At 41.7% G+C, this 17,595-nt stretch overlaps 1 protein-coding gene across 1 annotated transcript; it reads right to left on the reverse strand.

The window, feature by feature from the left end:
- Positions 1–236: 236 nt before the first annotated feature.
- On the reverse strand, positions 237–17,567 carry LOC149309307 (mucin-17-like). The gene is made up of 11 exons (XM_089532207.1): positions 17,522–17,567; positions 15,421–15,522; positions 13,167–13,285; positions 12,987–13,045; positions 12,223–12,383; positions 10,063–10,125; positions 8,996–9,143; positions 7,301–7,465; positions 6,865–6,968; positions 5,122–5,183; positions 237–290 (listed from the first exon to the last, which is right to left on the reverse strand). The coding sequence occupies exons 1-11, from the start codon at positions 17,565–17,567 to the stop codon at positions 237–239; spliced, it is 1,083 nt and encodes a 360-aa protein (XP_089388333.1).
- Positions 17,568–17,595: the final 28 nt, after the last annotated feature.

Genomic DNA, 17,595 nt, shown 5'->3' on the forward strand with positions numbered 1-17,595 from the left:
ACCAGACATCCTCCTTTTCCAGGACATGTCCTCCATTTCAGCCTTCTGTCCAGGAGGAGGACTTTAATAGTCCATTCTCTTGTTAACAGACAAGTGGTTGCTTTTCTCTAGAATTTAAAGGAAGTTGTTGAAGATGAATGCTATTCACAGTTCTTCAGGCCAGCCTACTTCCTGGTGGATTTTCCATCTGATCACTTCAGTATCCATTGTATGTTTCAGCCATCCATGAGAAATATCTAGGATGGTCTCCTGGAAAGTGGAATCACTACTGTTGGCTTCGGGAACTGCAACTGCAAGCAAAAGGATGAAACACTCTGTGGAGATTATCACACGGGGACAGGTGCTCCCCCATCCTTATCCTGTATTTGACTATGATCCTGTGAAAGGCTTTCAGATCACAGTTCTATTGTCCCATCACTGAAGCGGCATTGCATTAACACAAACTCCCATTAATGCAAAATGCCAGGCAATGCTGCTTCCATGCCAGAACAATGCTGGGATCTGCATGATGTCATTTGAAAGTATTTTGTGCAATCATGGTCAATTGTTCTTTCCGGATGGGATAATGTCCGGATAAGAGTGACATCATATGAAAATCCTCTTGCAGTTGCGCTATGAGAATGGGGAAAGGACATGACAAGGACATTTCGTCCCTGTCTGACAATCTGTGAGATTCAGAGAAAGTGAGAGTCAGTCGACCAGAGGAGAAAAGCAAATCTGTCCTCAGAGTTGAGTGGATTGTTACCAAGCTATATGTATTGTACATAATGAGTAAATGGATGCTTTCAGAGCTGGTTGCTTATTTCTCATGCAGCTGGTTAAATGTTGAATTGGCTATCTATTTTGGATTTAAGTTCTGCAACATCATCACTCACTTGGAAATGAAACTCAGGTAATGATGAGTACCAGAATGATCCAAACCCAAACTGGAACAGTGAGAAGTAAAACAGTAGCTTGCAGTAGTAGAAACTAAGGCCCAGTACAGACCGCCACTTTGCGGCAGCCTGGGGCCAAAATAAAGGCTGGGAGCACAGAGTGTCTGCACGTTTCGTGCTCTCCCAGTGCCATTTTGGGCATGTGCACATCCACATGCCGTGCACGCTGGTGACATGTCTTGTGTGCTGCCCGCATCCAAATGGGGCGGTGCACAAAAGACATCAACGTGCCCCTCCAGGGTGCTAATGGCACCTTGGCAGCGGCGCGGAAAAGAGTTGCTTTTTGCAGCTCCTTTTTGGGGCAGATTGTTGCCGCTCCCATGCGGTTGCTGTGGCAACGGTCCGAGGCAGAAAAGGGCTGCGTCTCGCCATCCCTTCCTGCCTGTCTGTACCGGTCCGAAGTGCAGCAGCCTACCTTTAAAAAGCCTAAGAATAATTGAACATGCTTAATAGCCACAATTTGTTGAATATCATTTGGAACAGAAAAGCAGATGATTGGAGTGTTTGTGTAAAGGATGGATTTAGTCACTTAAAGCTTATAGTATCTTGGAAGGGTATAGTCAAAGGGTGGGCAAATTGTGGCCCACATGGGCCACATACAGCATCCCAGGGCTATTTTGTGCTCCCAGGGCCCCCATAGGGGGGCAATGTTTTTCAAAACAATGTCCCTCTAAAGCCCTGTAGTGGGTGTATAGGGCATTTCCACCATGGTGAGATGTCTCCTTGGCCTGCCAGGAGTCAAACAAAAATTCTTACAGAAATGCTCTTTTTTCTTGGCTCCAAAATACCCTCTAGAGAGTGTGGACAGCATTTCCACTCACCTGCTGGTCTAAATGAACCCAGGAAGCTCCCAAAATATGGTGAAAATGCCCCTCTTGTCCCTTGGAGGGCATTTAGTAGCAAAGAGTTAATTGTGGCCATCCAAAAGTCTTCTGGAGATAGGGTTGCCATACCTGAGGACTTCTAAACCGGGACAAATGTAGGACAAGGTTTAAAAATGTATGACTTTTTTTTTTTAATTTCCTGGCCAGGAAATTAAAAAAAAAAGGTCCTACATTTTTAAACCTTGTCCTCCTCCTCCTCCTCCTCGGCTTGGGAGGAAGCCTAGGCCTCCTCTCAGGCTGGGAAGGGGCGCGGGGGCAGCCCGTCATCGCAGCCATCGCTGCGGTGGCAAGCGGCCTCCTCCTCCTCCCCGGCCTCGCGGAGGCCTTGGAGGACTCAGCGACTGCAGAATTGCCTCCAAGGCCTCGCTGGGGCCTGGGAGGGAGCGTCTCCGCGGCCGGAGCTCCGACCGTGGAGGCCTCAGCGACTGCGGAGGCGCCTCCAAGACCTCACTGGGGCCTGGGAGGGAGCGTCTCCGCGGCCGGAGCTCCGACTGCGGAGAGCCCTCCCAGGCCTCAACGAGGCCTGGGAGGACCCCGTGGCACGTGCAGGGGCGGAGGTGGCTGCGGGTGGTGCCGTCCCAGTTTTGGCGCCAAACCGGACCGGCACCACCCAAACAGGGATTGTCCCACCTACAGGTACGAAGACACCTTCCTACCTTTCCATATTGATCACATCTGCTGTAGCCCTTAATGCCTGCCTGAATCTCTGAACAAGAGAAGCACTCATATTGGGAGGTGAGGTTACATAGCAACATTTTGTTATATTTCTTGTTTTCCTACTGTAATAGCAAACTCGGATGATTAAGTATCAGTAGGATTGGAGCCATGACAGGGCAGTTGAGAAAAAAGAAAGGATGGTATCGTGTTTGGATGATCATGAGCCCAAGTTGAACATTTTTAGTACAACGTAAGTTGGGGACAATGCCCACCTTTACCCCAAAGCAGCTCACTCCAGAAGAGAGGAACTTTGTAGTCTTTAGAAGCCATGAAATGTGTCAGTAACGTCAGTCATACCATTGGGCTGAGTGAAGAATCTGGCTCAGGCAACATATTATGGATAATAGGGAGTGGGCTTTTTCTTTCTGTTGGAGGACAGAGCTGTATGTTTTGTCCTGCCCTTTGAACTAATCTGCTGTCCTCACATAATTTGGAGAACACTCTCTCATTGCTTGTACAGTCAGTTCTCCACGTCCACAGATTCTTTATCCATGGATTCAAGCATCCACGGCTTGAAAAAATATATATACATTCTAAAAAGCAAACCTTGATTTTGCCATTTTATACAAGGATAATAATTTTACTATGCCACTTTGTATAATGGGACTTGAGCATCCATGAATTTTTGTATCCACTGGGGAAGGGGGTGTCCTGGAACCAAACTCCAGCAGATACCAAGGGCCCACTGTACTGAAGTTAGTTTTCACTATTAGTACAGTAGTGAAAGATGGGATGTTGTCATATCTTTTCCTCCTGACAATGAAGTATCTTGGGCCAGCATTACATTGTAGCTGGGGGGAAATGGGGTGAGCGATGGGAAAAGGAGAGCTGTCCTGCTACAGCTCCTGTTAACTTATGCTCTCATGGAGGCAGGCATATCTGTGTGACTGTTGCAACCCTAAAAAGGAATAATCTTGTCTTATGATGGATGAATGATACATTGCAACATTATGTTCTAAATCCCACTTGTCTGTATTCAATTTACATTTTGGAGCTGTTTCAGTTTGGATTATCAGTTTAAAGCCATACTAGACATTAAACAAGTGCCTGAGAGACAGATGAGAATTTTGTGTTTGTTATAAGAATGTTCTGAAATTCACAAGTTTACTTTTATGCTGCAATAAAACTGTTTTGCAGCTTCACAGCATTAGAACTATGTGTACATCAAGTGCTCACAGTGCCAATTAAATCCATTTGTATTCCAGACTGTAACACAACAAAGTGTAGAAAAGTCAAAGAGTGTGTGTGAACCACCCTGTGTCTTTGGAAGATTTAGTAACTTGTACTGTTCACCAGAAATTTTGGGGGGAGGAACTGTATATATTTAGGCTGAAAAACTGTCTTTAGTAGTGACTCATGATCCTATAATAAAACCCAACAAATGCCAGAAAAATATGTGTGGAGAGAATGTTTAGAGCTGGTCAAGGCTGCTAGTATTTGGTATTTTTGATTCTCTTATGCCACAATGAAAAATGTTTTCTCCCATTGGATGACTTTGACCATTTCCCCACATTTTGGGAATTTATTTATTTATTTAAACATTTTGAGACTATTTTCTAAAAAGATCTTGAATGTTTTCCTTTAGCAAATAAGCTATTTTGCACAAAATACAAAATGGAGCATTTTTGTACAGAATACAATGCTTGTTAGTGCTGCAGCTGATAGGAAAAAAAGCTAGTCTTTTTGCTCTCAGAAGGAGCGAAAAATAATGGGGTGGGTGACGGTTTTTCAACATTGTTTCTCATCATGGTGAGAAAATGTCTGAATTTGAGAATATTCTTGACATCCCTAATGATCATCCTGGCTTGTGAGAATCTTTTCCTGTTTGGCTGATCTTCTCTCTGGGGATTATCACATGGGATAAGAAACAGGAGAAAAGTGCTATGCTCTCGACATATTTATGTGATCGCAAGAAGATTTCCACATGACATCATGCACATACCATACTTGTCCCATCATCAAAGCATCATGCTAGTGCAACTTCTCATTAATGATAAAAAGCGTTAATGTTGTGCCAATAGGACTTCATTAGCAATATTGCAAACACGTGAAAGGCAATCATATTTCAATAGCACCACTGAGAATCCGTCATTAAACCTTCCAGAAATAAATTGCATACCCCAAGTCCCCCAATGTGCTGTTCTGCAGAATCACTTCTTGTGGCACACTTGTGAGTCACAGGAGAGTTCCTTACCGTTGAGAGATTGCCTGTTTTTGTCTCTCCAATAACAATCCCTTCTTTCGACGTACGGAATGTAAAAGTGCTATTTTATCGTTTATGAATTGTTAATGCCCTGTTATTGCAACACCGTGTGAAAGTAAGTGTTGCAATTTCACCATTGTTTAGTTCTTGCTAAATAATGTTCGACTAGCTCTATTAAAGTATAAATAGCCCTTGTGTGATCATTTCCTCTGAGCTTTTCCGATGGATGAAGCTGGAAGGCTCATTCCATCTGCTTCCTCAAGTACATCTCCAACATATCCCTTCAATGGTCTCCACCCAGCCTTTCTCCTAGTTTACAAGATTTATAATAGTTGATTCTTAAGAACAATAACCAAGACTCTACCATAGAAGCCGTTCATACCTGTACTGAGGTATCAACCCTGTCAAGTGAAGGCTGGAAAACGTTGCTTAACGTTTGGCTTCCTGGGAAGAAAAGAGACCAAAGGCAGAATTAGTTGCTGACCAATGACCACACCTTACCTCAACCTACTTTGGGCATCTGCAAGGTCTTCTTTGGTGGTACTCCCATGGAGTTTCTTCTTTCATGCAGCAGCTCCTTGCAGAGTGTTGAGCCACCCTTGAGCCAGACGATCAGCTTGTCAACAAAAGATATGAGAGGCTGCGATGGAAAGGAATGGGCTACACGAAATATGAAAACCCTCTGAAGCCTACTGGTTAGTCCCAACTACAGTAGATCAGTTGAATGAATGAAGAATCAATACATATAAATCCCATTGATTCAATAGGTCTGTTCTATCTGAGACTAACCCTACAAATCAGGCCATTATTTCTTGATAGGCCCACTTAAGGCAGAGCTCTTTCCTATGGAGAACTGAGAGCTAGTAAAAAAAATTAAAAATTGAGAGCTCAAATACATATATTATTATTATTATTATTATTATTATTATTATTATTATTATTTGTATTCTGCTCTTTTCCCAGGACTGGGACTCATCTGTCTAGAGACTCTGGTTGTGATTCTTTTGTGAGGCACAGTTTTGTTGTTGTTGTTGTTGTTAACTGCCACTGAGTCAATCTTGATTCATGGCAATTCCGTGGATGAGACATCTCCAAGACCCCTTGGCCTTCACTGCTCTGCTAAGGCCCATGGCCTTTTTTTATTGAGTCCAACCATCTGGTGTGCTGTTCCCCTTTCTTTCTACTGCTTTCTACCATTATTGTCTTTTCTAGTGAATCATGCTTTTTCATGATGTGGCCAAAGTACAACAGCCTCACTTTAATCAAGATGTGGGTTGAAACCCACTTGTTAGTCTTCTTGGCCAAACAATGTGTCCTTAGCAATCTTCTCCATCAGCACATCTCAAATGAATTTGTTTTCTTTCTATTGGTTTTCTTCACTGTCCAGCTCTCACGTCCGTACATGCTGATGGAGAACACAATGGCTTGGACAGTCCTCACTTTTGTGTTCAGAGTTATATCTCTACACTTTGGGATCTTGTCTAGTTCTTTCATAGCTGCCCTTCCCAGCCCTAGCCTTCTTCTAATTATTTTACTTCAGTCTCTGTTTTTATTCATGTTTGATCTAAGCTATGGGAACTCTGACTTTTTCAATTTTTTCATTATCTGGAATGAATTCTTGTACATTTCCTGTGGTCATTTCAACATTAAGCCTACTTGACCTTCTTCAGTAATTGCTTCAGGCCTTTGTTGGTTTCTGCTAGTAGTATTATGTCATCTGCTTATCTTAGATAGTTCCTTCCTCCATCTTCATTCCTCCACCCTGTGAGTCTAAACTGGCTGTGTGTATATCATTTTCTGCATACAGGTTGAATTAATAGGATGATAGTATGCAGCCTTGCCTGACCCCTTTGCTGATTAGGAACCATTCTGTTTCTCCATATTCAGTTCTGAAGGCAGCCTCTTGTTCTGAGTACAGGTTACACATCAGGACAATCAAATGTAGTGGTACTCCCATTTCTTTGAAAGCATTCCATACAAATTATATTATTTCCTTACAGTAAGATCCAAGTGCTGTTAAGAGTTTCCAGGCCCAAGCTCCAAAATGTAAGCCCAGGTTCATGGTTAGCAAAGCCTTTTGCCACAACCCCTATCCCACCCCATTGTATTCACAATAAATCTTTACCATCCCAAGATGCTGCTGCCTCGTTTATGATGCTCAAACCTCCAGAGGGTACCCACGCTTCCTCTTCATCCTCTTCATACCAAATATTAACATCATCAGACAAGCTACAAAAACAAAAAGGATATGTGATTATAAGAACCCAAAGGCAAAGAAAAGGATAGTTTCTGTGAAGTAGATCTGGTCTCCCTACCCCCTACCTATGCCATTTTATGTTGCGCCTCAACATAATTGTTTGATTATGAAATAACTTTTGCTTCCTCTTCCTCTCTGACAAAATTCAGAAATTCAGCCTTGTTACATCCCTCCCCCACTCAAACACACACAACCCTGCTCAGAAATCTCAGGGAAATCTATTTTATCAGCACACACTCCATGTTCAGAAACATCAGATTTAGGCCATCCATACATTCTGCCTTGAGCAACCTCCCCCTCTTACCTTGTTGATGCAGACTTCTTCTTTTTGGCCCTGAAGAGGAAGATGGCCAGGATGGTGATGATCATCAAAAGGACAGCCAGCCCAAGGCCAAAGCCAAAGTCCTTTTTATGGATCCGTGTCTGACACTGACTGCTTGTGTACCAAAATATATCCATATCATTGCAGCTATGGGAAAGAGTTAAAGGTGGATTAGAAGACTTCCCCTGTTCCCCTAACACTGCTACGCACCACTCATGAAGCCTATGATACTTTTGTGTTGTGTTCTACAAGTAGATTTTTGTGAAGTGAGGAGAGCCAGGAACACATGTCAGGGAAGGGCTTTTTTACTTGTTTGGGTACGTTCCCTAACTCGTCATCACACCAGACAGGAATAACAGAGAAAATTAGAGTATTTATGAGGATGAGAGAAGGGAAGAGAAAGAACATTGATGTATTAATAACATCTATATTTTGTGTGCATATGGTACTTAGTATGATCATCAGGTGTAGCCATGGTGCAGGAGATAATATAGAGGGCCCCTGGATTACATTCCAAGAATTGGGAAAGATGAGCAGGTAGTTGATTCCCCCAGATTGTGTGAACCTTGCCTGACATCCATCTCTCTCTCTCTCTCTCACCTGGTGGAAGATACCTATATATCTATAGCTAATCTATCTATCTATCTATCTATCTATCTATCTATCTATCTATCTATCTCTATTCTGTTTTCATAGGTAATGAATTCACATAGATCAGACCTAACAGGTAAAGGATTGTAGGTAACAGGGCACTGTGTTACTGAACACTAATAGACAAGTTGCGTTTCAACGAAAAAGGCCCTGGTCTAGCTATCTTCCTGATGTCTGAGTTCAGTGCCATCCCTAGGATTGGTGTCACATAGTTGTGTTCTCCAACCTTCCCTCTCCTTCCTCCTCTAAAAATGAATTCATACTAAAAAAAACACCCTGTATTCCCCCAATTTCCCTTCTTCTTCTCATTCCATCCACTTTCTCCTTCATGAGAAATTATTCATATAGACATGAATGTCTCATAAGCACTTACTTGCTCGGTCTCATCATTCTTGCAGACACCAGCCAGTACAAAAACCATAGATCCATCATCACCATCACATTCATAGTATACCATGCAGCATCACACCATCACTCTTGTTGCCTCACTACCAAAACTTCCTAATCCTTTCTCTTCACCTGATCTTCAGTTAACCTGACCCAAGCTTTGTAAACTTCAATTGTTGACCTCCCCTCCTTTATTTGTTCAGGACAGCAGGCACGGGTCGGAATTCCTCTACCTTACAAAGTGAGACACTAGAAATTGTGCATACCTGTAGCACTCCCCCCCCCTCTGTGTCAGCATTTCCTTGGTAACATTGCTTGCCCCTTTTCTTTGGATGCCTAAACTATTTCTAAATGGTCAGATTAAGTTTTAAATTGCTGCAATGCTAGAAATTTAGGGATTGAAGGAAAATTTTATTTGAAGGGCAGAATTCTTATGGAGGGGAATGTCATCTTCTATTCTCATTTTTAATGTTCTAAATTGTTGTCTTCTTCATTGTTTAGTTTATGCAATTGTCCTAGAATACCATATCTTAGAAAAAATATTTAACAAATTAATAAAATTGAACATGGTAATTATTTTGTCCTTTAAGTGGTAGCTTTAAAAAAAGACTTAGATCAAGGGACCTTCTGTTTACTTACTTGCATTGGGGGCCGTCTTTAGAGATACGACAAACTCCATAGTAGCAGTTAATGGCCTGGGCACTGTTCTTGGAGCATCTAGACATACAATACAAGGTGCCTGTTGTTGTATTGGGGTAATAGTACGGTCCTTGTGATTTGCAAAACTCTGAGAAAGGGGAAAAAGATGGCTGGTCAATGCAACATGTGCAGTTTATGCTGGACAATGAACTGTGCTCATAGTGGGAAGTCAAGCATGGATCTGAAAGGCCACCAACTGAAAAATGCCACTGTGCAACCAGAACCCCAAAACAAAAGAAGCACAGAAGTCTCACCAGAGCACCTACAGCCATTTAACATAACACCACCACATAAAAATGTTTTCATGTGGTACCTATCTCGTTACAGAGACCCACATGGTACACCAAACTCCATGGTGTGCCAAATTATCCTACGATGAAAGGGAAGCTAAGGAGACTGACAATGCCAAGGACACAATTGAACATTTAGAATACGTAGACTGTCTTAGTTTATATCAAGGATGGGCAAGTGTCACCCTCCAGATTTTTTGGAGTGGAAGTTCCATAATCATTCATTATTGGAGTAGACTTCTGGATAACTGCAATTGCCCACCTTGATTTGGACTGAGTCACCATGCAGGATGTTTTCAGAAGACAACTACAGACCTTATTGCCCAAATACCCCAGCATCAGCCCAATGGGACACAACTAGGACATAGGATGCAGGCAGGAATTGCCACACTGTAAGTTGCCACCAATTCTGCTGGGTGCCAGCATCCCGGGGCCCAGCCATACTCAGCTGACCCTTTTTTGAAAACAAAAGCTCCCTGAGTTTTAAAACTGGCAGCTGATCATGGCTGGGACCTGGGATGCTGGCACCCAGCAGAATCGACAGCAACTTATAGTGTGGGAATTCTCACCTGCATCCCGTGTCCCATCTGCATCTTGTTGGGCTGATGCTGGGTTATTTGTCTGAGTGATAAGAAATGGCTGGCTTTTCAACATTTTCACTAGATAAGATGGGGGGACAAAAGGAAATGGAAAGACCATCTCTCTTTATGGACTTACCTTCTGCTGTAAAGTTTGTAGTTGCATTGAGAACACCCCCCGGCAGGGCAGAAAAACAAAATGCTGGAAAAAAAATAAGGAGATGGTTATATTGAATCATTTTTACTTCTATTTCCCCCATCAAATATTGTACTCTTACGTCCAAATACAAATGTGAACCAGGCTCTGTTGATTCCTCAAAAGTAGATTGCCTGATCTTAAAATGAGAACTCTGAAAATTACTTTTCCGTATTCCCCAAACACCTGTATCAAAATAGTGTAACTTACAATTGATGTTTTCAAAAAGTAGATTTTTACTCTGACATTTCTCAAAAGTCGCTAAAATTCACAGCCTTTCAGTTACTTTTTAAAATGAGGTTCAGAATTAGCTGCTAGTCTATAATATAGAATACATTCTTTCACTAGCCACCTCAACATCCACAACAGAGCATAAAACAGCACTCAAGCCATCTGATAATTGCTTTCCCAACCATTGTAAGAAAAATCATCTACAGATACAAAAATAATGTAAAGGCTACCTTTCACCTCAAAAGTAGTTGTCTCTTATCAAATTACAATCGAAATGCAACTTGTAGGCCTAAATACCCTACAGGTACAAGATCCCATCTGATTGTGGAAGCTAAGCAGGGTCAGCTCTGATTAGTACGTGGATCAAAGACTACCAAATGAATACCAAGTTCTGTAGGCTATATTTCAGAGGAAGGAATTTGAAAAATCACCTCTGAGTATTCCTTGCCTAAGAAAACCCTGTGAATTTAATAGAGATGCAATAAGCTGACAGGTGACTTGAAAGCACATGCACACAAACAATGGAATATAGTGGTACCTTCCTTTTGAGGAAACAAATTATTTATTACTTGCAACAAGTTATTTCAAGCTTGATATGTATATCTATATGGATACACAAGCACAAAGTTTTTAAAAAAGGATATGAATGATAATCTACTATGTTAAAATGGAAAGATTCATATTAGAGCATATGTAGGAATGGTGTGCCGTAAATGCCCTTCTGACAGGATGAAGAGACAGTCCTGGTAAAATACACTGTGCAGTATTGTCAGCAAAGCTACAAAAACCATTGTGAAAACTGGGTGATTTTAATTACTTCCAAGACATCTTTGTCGTATTACCATATTTTAAATTCTATTTTGGCTATTCTGGAGCCCATCCCTCCTCTCATATATGGAGCTATAGATATATCACTGCCCAATTGTGTTGTAACAGCTGTCATGAGTTAAAGTTAACATACAGAAAAGCACCCCTGAATCTGAATCAATTCTTTGGGCCTGAGCATGGTATGGATGGGTATTTACATACTGCCCGGACCTGCTGCTGTTGTGTGCCCCTTACTTGCTGCCACCCCCACATCTTCCCTGAAGCCAGATCATAAGGACAGAAATGGGGTGCCCCACTACATCCATGTGACCAGGTGCCCCCTTCTGACAGAGGTCACAGTGGGGGCCTTTAGGGAAGATGTGGTGGTGCCAGCCGGTATGGGCACATAGGGCCATCTTGTCTGCTGGCTATTGCCATGGAATTTCTTGGAAACTCAGGTGAACAGCGGGTCTTTTCAGACCAGATTAAGCCACCTTTGGGCTGGGACCAGCATATCAGCATCTAAAACTGGCATCTTCCAGACAGAACAACATGAGGCAAGGGCCTGTGGGCCATTTCATACAATCATAGGTTTGAAAGAGCCCATAAGGACCATCCGGTCCAATCTCCTGGCATGCAGGAACTCTCAATCAAAGCACCCCTGACAAATGGCCATCCAGCCTCTGTTTAAAGACCTCCAAGGAAGGAGACTCCATCACTCTCTGAGGGAGTGTGTTTCACTGTTGAACAGCCCTTATTGTCAGGACGTTCCTCCTAATGTTGAGTTGGAATCTCTTTTCCTTTAGCTTCCATCCATTGTTTCATGTCCTGTTATCTGGAACAGCAGAAAACAAGCTAGCTCCATCCTCAATGTGACACCCCTTTCAAATACTTAAACAGAGCGTTCGTATTATATTTGTACAGTCCCTTCATCTAGCTCCTCTTATGGAGGTATGAACCGCACTGGTGGGGACTCATGCATAAACAGCTTTAAAAACACAAAGTTCATAACTCTTTCTGGCGCCTAGCTACTGAAGAGATTCCTCAGAGGTGCCTGATACTTACTTGCGTTAGTATTTGAACAGTTCCCTTGTGTAGAGTTGATGTTAGCCACTGACTGCCGCACTCTCTCTGTCACATTCTGAAGAACTGTATTGATGTTGTTGATATTGTTATTTATTTCAGCATCAATGATGATTTTGTGGTCCACAATAATACTGCCACGCCTTTGAGAACAACAAAGGGACACAATTTTTCAACTGCTGCTAAACCATTATTGTTATTATTCTTATTATTTGCAAGAAATAATATTACAGGGAAGGGAGTATTTAACAAGGAGAATGGAGAAACTGAGACATGTTTGATTTTAAGGATGTATGTGAGACCACAGCTAAATTTTGTTTCTGAGAGCCCTTTCTAGATTGTGAAGAGAAATGCAAAATGATCTCTTTCTGTTTAGGGAATCATTATTACTACCTTGGGAATTGGAGTATATTAGTAGTTTGGACGAGGAAAAGGAACATTCCTCAGTCCTTGAACAATCCTTGGTTTCACTCTAGATAGTCAACCTACCAAAGTGATATGATAATAAGAGCGATCCAATCACCAGCTAAAAAAAATAATGGAAGAAAACCATAGAATAACTGGGAGCTAGGATAACCAAAGGATAGTTCTCTTGCATTTTCTTTAGGGGAGACTGGGCTCTAAGTGGATTCAGGAGAATTGGAAGCTAGGACTATTTTACTGGGCTCCTGTGAGACATGAATGGGACACTGGGGAACAAGAAAGAAACTGGTAACCAAGCGTCTTATGCTAACTGGGGCACTCACCTCACACTGAGAATCTCCACATCACGGTATCCAGGAACATTTTTATAAACATTGCTCATCTAAAAGATGCAGAAGAAATACAATGTGCTCACAAACCAGCAGAAAACATCCAGTGGGAGGGGAGTACATAGACAGAAAAATCTGTACGACAAAGTAGTGTGCTGGAGGGTGGTGAATTACCTGGGTCTTAAAATCATTCTCCAGAGTCTTGTATTCTTCTGAATTTGTGTTCTTGAGCTCTTCAGTGTATTCCCTGTTAGTGATCTTTACATTGACTTCAACTGTCACAGGCATAGTTTCTAAAACAAAGCAGGATTAAGGGGTTGGAGCATATTCCTTGTGAGGGAAGGACAATTTAAGCAATTTAATGGTAGGGGGAAGATCAAATATAGGAAGGTTAGTAGAAAAAGGTTAATGCACTTAGTTAACAATTAATAACATTAAAAATCTAATTCAATTACTTTTATGTTCGAAGAAGGAAATTTTTAAGTAACATAGCTATGTTACATACCTGTGCTCAGTTAAATTGCCATTTGAGCGTGCCCTAAAAACTGTACCAGAATGAAACTAGAAAATACCATTTGTGATTTTACTTCACCTTCCCTTTGTCCCTGTCTTGATTTGTTTAAAAATCCCATTTCTCATCCATGTTACTCAAAATTTATTCTAAGAAGTGTGCAGATAATGGAATACAGTGGGACTGTAGTATCCGCTGAGGATCCATTCCGGACACCCCCCACAGATACCAAAAAGACCTCAAGACCACAAGACCTCAAGTCCTGTTGTCCCTAATGGTGGCATGATCATGCAGCAGCAGCAGTGATGCAGCCTCCACTGAGGGCACCCAGTGCCCCCTTCTGGCAGGCACCATCCCCTGCCTGCCCACTTGCCAGTACCCCTCTCCCAGCTGGCACTCTTGCTTGTCCACCTGATTGCTTGTGCCCCTCTTCCAGCTACCAGCACCCAGGTAGGCAGTAGGAAGGGAGGTGAGGAGGAGGAGGAGGAGGCAGTGATCCAAGGGTGGCAGTGGAGAGGGAGACTCATGGGGTCCCTCTGCAGCCTCTGCAACCCTGGATCGCTGGTAAGGTAGAAAGGGGAGAGGGAGAAGGAAAGGGATGGCTGCTTGTCTTCCCCAATGGGAACGACAAGCGTGCCAACCCCCCCTTCCAAATAGGCCCCCTTTCCATAATGGGGATGAGGGGCCTTTTGGAATCAGGATTTTCCCCGTGCCAGACCCTGAACCTGGTTATTCCCCCAGTGGGAATGGGCCCAAAGGATCACGCCAAAAAAACCCCAGGCTTACTCTGGAGTAAGGTAAATCTTGTTTGTAGTGGGCACAAGGGACCTTTGGGGATTGATTTCTGACATGCAGCCAAGCTGGATCAGAAATCAAGTCATTCCTCCAATGGGAATGAGTCCTAAGATTGGTTGTTAAAACTATAACAATTTTTTAACTATTTATAATTAGAGGGAATAGGATTAAGACATAATTATAACCATAGATTAGTTTATAGTTGTAAACCGCTTAGACACTGCTTAGGCGGTATGAAGTGGTATATAAATGAAGCTTGTTTGTTTCTTTATATGAGCTTGCAGAAATGGACAAACTGACTACTTTAATTAAGGAAGAAAGGTATAGATTCATTTTAAAAAGACTGAGAAAGTATAATGGAGTTTGCAAAGAAAATCCCAATATCTTCTTCATTTTAAACCTCTTGAGAAAAATTCAGATCTTGTCCCACTACCTCAATTCCACTTACCCACATGAATCTCCTAATGTGGGTAATGTATTAGTTTCAGGATTTGAAATACAATAGAATGCATCCCTAAGTAGAAATGTGGCACTGGAATAGTTATTATTAGCAGAAACATGTCGTTTTTATTAAGAATTAGAGGGAATAGGATTAAGACATAATTATAACCATACATTAGTATGTTGGAAGCCACACATTGCCTTGTATGTATTTTTATTTTTTGTTTGTGTTTTAGGGGCTTTGTAGTTTAGTTGGGAGATGAGGAGTATGTATGTTACCTTTGTTTGTTGTCTTAGGTTAAAAACTTTGCTATATATGAATTAAAAACACATTTCAATTTTGCACATGAGAAAATAGCAAGGTCTGTGTTTCTTTAAAGTGCTGGAGGCTCAGTGGGAAGAGAAAAGAGAGGTCTCAGGGTTGTCGGGTTTTTTTTAAATTACAAAATGATGTGCCATCGGTATTTAATAGTGATACCATGAGTTACTGTACCGGGTGGCATCAACCGTAGTGACACCACTGCCTTGAAAGGAAGCCGCAGAGGTCTGAGAGAGAGATTGAGGAGATGGACTAACCTACAAGGACTGCTTTTACGTAAGTGTACAAGGGAAAAATCCACCAGCGCGATGGAAAGAGATTGAAAAATTCAGAACTTGTCCCACTACCCCAATTCCACTTACCCACATGAATCTCTTCCACAGGAAACTCACACTTTGGCCCATAGAATAAATTGTCAAGACACACACATTTAATCCCATCATGATATCCTCCATTCTCACATTCTGGAAGAGAGAAATTACACCATGTAATTTGATAAATGGCACAAATGCAGAGAAGAACAGTGGAAATGACAACCCTATTTACACTGACTGGTCCCAAGCGACCAAGTACCATAAATGTCAAAAGCATCATTATCTGGGGAGATTGTAAAGAAAAGCTTATGGAATGAACCCATTTCAGATCTTTTGAGTGTCTTGACTGCTTTCCATGCCCCTGCTACTGCCAACCCCAGTAAATGCAGGTAGCTATAAATATTAGTGGACATTTAAATCTAAAATCACTAGTCTTGGTTCAGGAAGTATCTTCTCACATTACACACCCTCTCTATTCTATGACTGATGAAAAATTCACCAGAATAATATCCTGCCAATAAAATATTCCCATTCAGTAAAATCAGGGGTCTCCAAACTTTTTGGTTCCATTGACACCTTAGGAAATCTGAGCAAGTTTTTTTGGGGTTTTGGAGCTATGTGGCCATGTTCCAAAAGAGTTTATTCCTGATGTTTCGCCAGCATCTTCTCTGAAGATGCCAGGCACAGATGCTGGCGAAACGTCAGGAATAAACTCTTCGAGAATATGGCCACATAGCCTGAAAAACCCACAAAAAACTATGGATGAAAACCATGAAAGCCTTCGACTTCAAATCTGAGAAAGTTTGTTGAACATGCCATTAAAATAGTTCTTATTGTGGGGAAAGTGGATGTGGATGTGGTGGCCACAGAAGGACATCAGGGTTACTCAACCAGCCCTTTGCATCTTTCTGTACCTTTTGACAGAACTCAGACCTATCCCATGCACATTTACACAGAAATCGGTCCCAGTGGGATTAATGCCCTGCAAGTATGCTTAAGACTGAGCCTAAGAAGTTTAAGAAGCATATCTAATACAGTGTACATTAAAAAAAAACTCAAAACATATCGTCAACCATTCTGACAATTTATAATAGAATTGCATGTACCAAGATTTTATAAAGTGACATGTTGGGTCGAGTCCAAACTTAGCCAAGGAAACACACCAGTGTAAATGGGAGACGACAGTCCCATTGTTAGCAGACCTGCCACCAAAGTATTGATCCCCACTGCCTCAGGACTGAAAAGAAGCATTGCAGATGTGTTCATATAATAGGGAAGGCAAAGATATAGCCATGTTAGTTTGTAAGATCAGTATGATCTTGTAGCATCTTGGAGACTCTCTGAAAGAAAAAAGTTGTCAGCATGAACTTTCGTAGACTTAAGTCTACTTCCTCAGATGCATTTGAGGAAGTAGACTTGGGTCTACGAAAGCTCATGCTGTACACTTCATATAATGAAGTCATTCCAGGTTCCTTAGAAGTGTTGAGTCTATACCCATCGTGAGGAATAATTAATTTATGTGAATTTTAAAAGAATGGGAAGTACTGACCCTTCCCGGTTAATTCAGCCTTTGCTGAAAATTGCCAAGATTCCCCAGATTCATATCAATACTGACTATATCAAATTTCAATTAGCATTAAATTATGAAGAGACAAGGAGCAGAAGCAAGGAAGCAAAAAGTGATTAAAGGTCCCATCATGGAAAAATAAATGGGACAGAGAGCCTTTGTTAAGACGTTGCACCTTATAGCATGTTCACATTACATCAGTTTGATATCTAGCTTTCCATAAAGAACATAACCTGGAATCATGGAAGACAACACAGGGAAGTAATAACTATGTAAAGCAGTCATATGATATTAAAAAAGAAAAGCCTTCACAGAATATGTGACAGAAGATTCAGTCCTCCCAGAGGCAATGAAAATCCAGAACAGGGACATTTTTTTCAAGCTGGCTGCTTATTAAAGCCAGGTGCTTCAATCCATAGCTAAGAATCAATGGCCATTACAACACAGTTCCTGAAAACTAGGATAGGTGCAATAAAATCAAAAGCCTACATTAAGATTACAGATTCAGATTTTTTTCCCAACTCTGGAAAATGAATTACTGTGGGCCTCACAGAAGGGTTTATGAAAAGAAGTAGTACTCACTAACAGTAGTTGAAGTTTTGGTGGTGACTGCAGACGTTGTGGGCATCGTTGTGGTAGTTTGTTGTGTGGTAGTG

This window comes from Sceloporus occidentalis, unplaced genomic scaffold, assembly GCF_023333645.1.
Source record: "Sceloporus occidentalis isolate IW3139 unplaced genomic scaffold, rSceOcc1.0.p SCAF_7, whole genome shotgun sequence".
In the NCBI taxonomy this organism is placed as follows: Eukaryota; Metazoa; Chordata; class Lepidosauria; order Squamata; family Phrynosomatidae; genus Sceloporus; species Sceloporus occidentalis.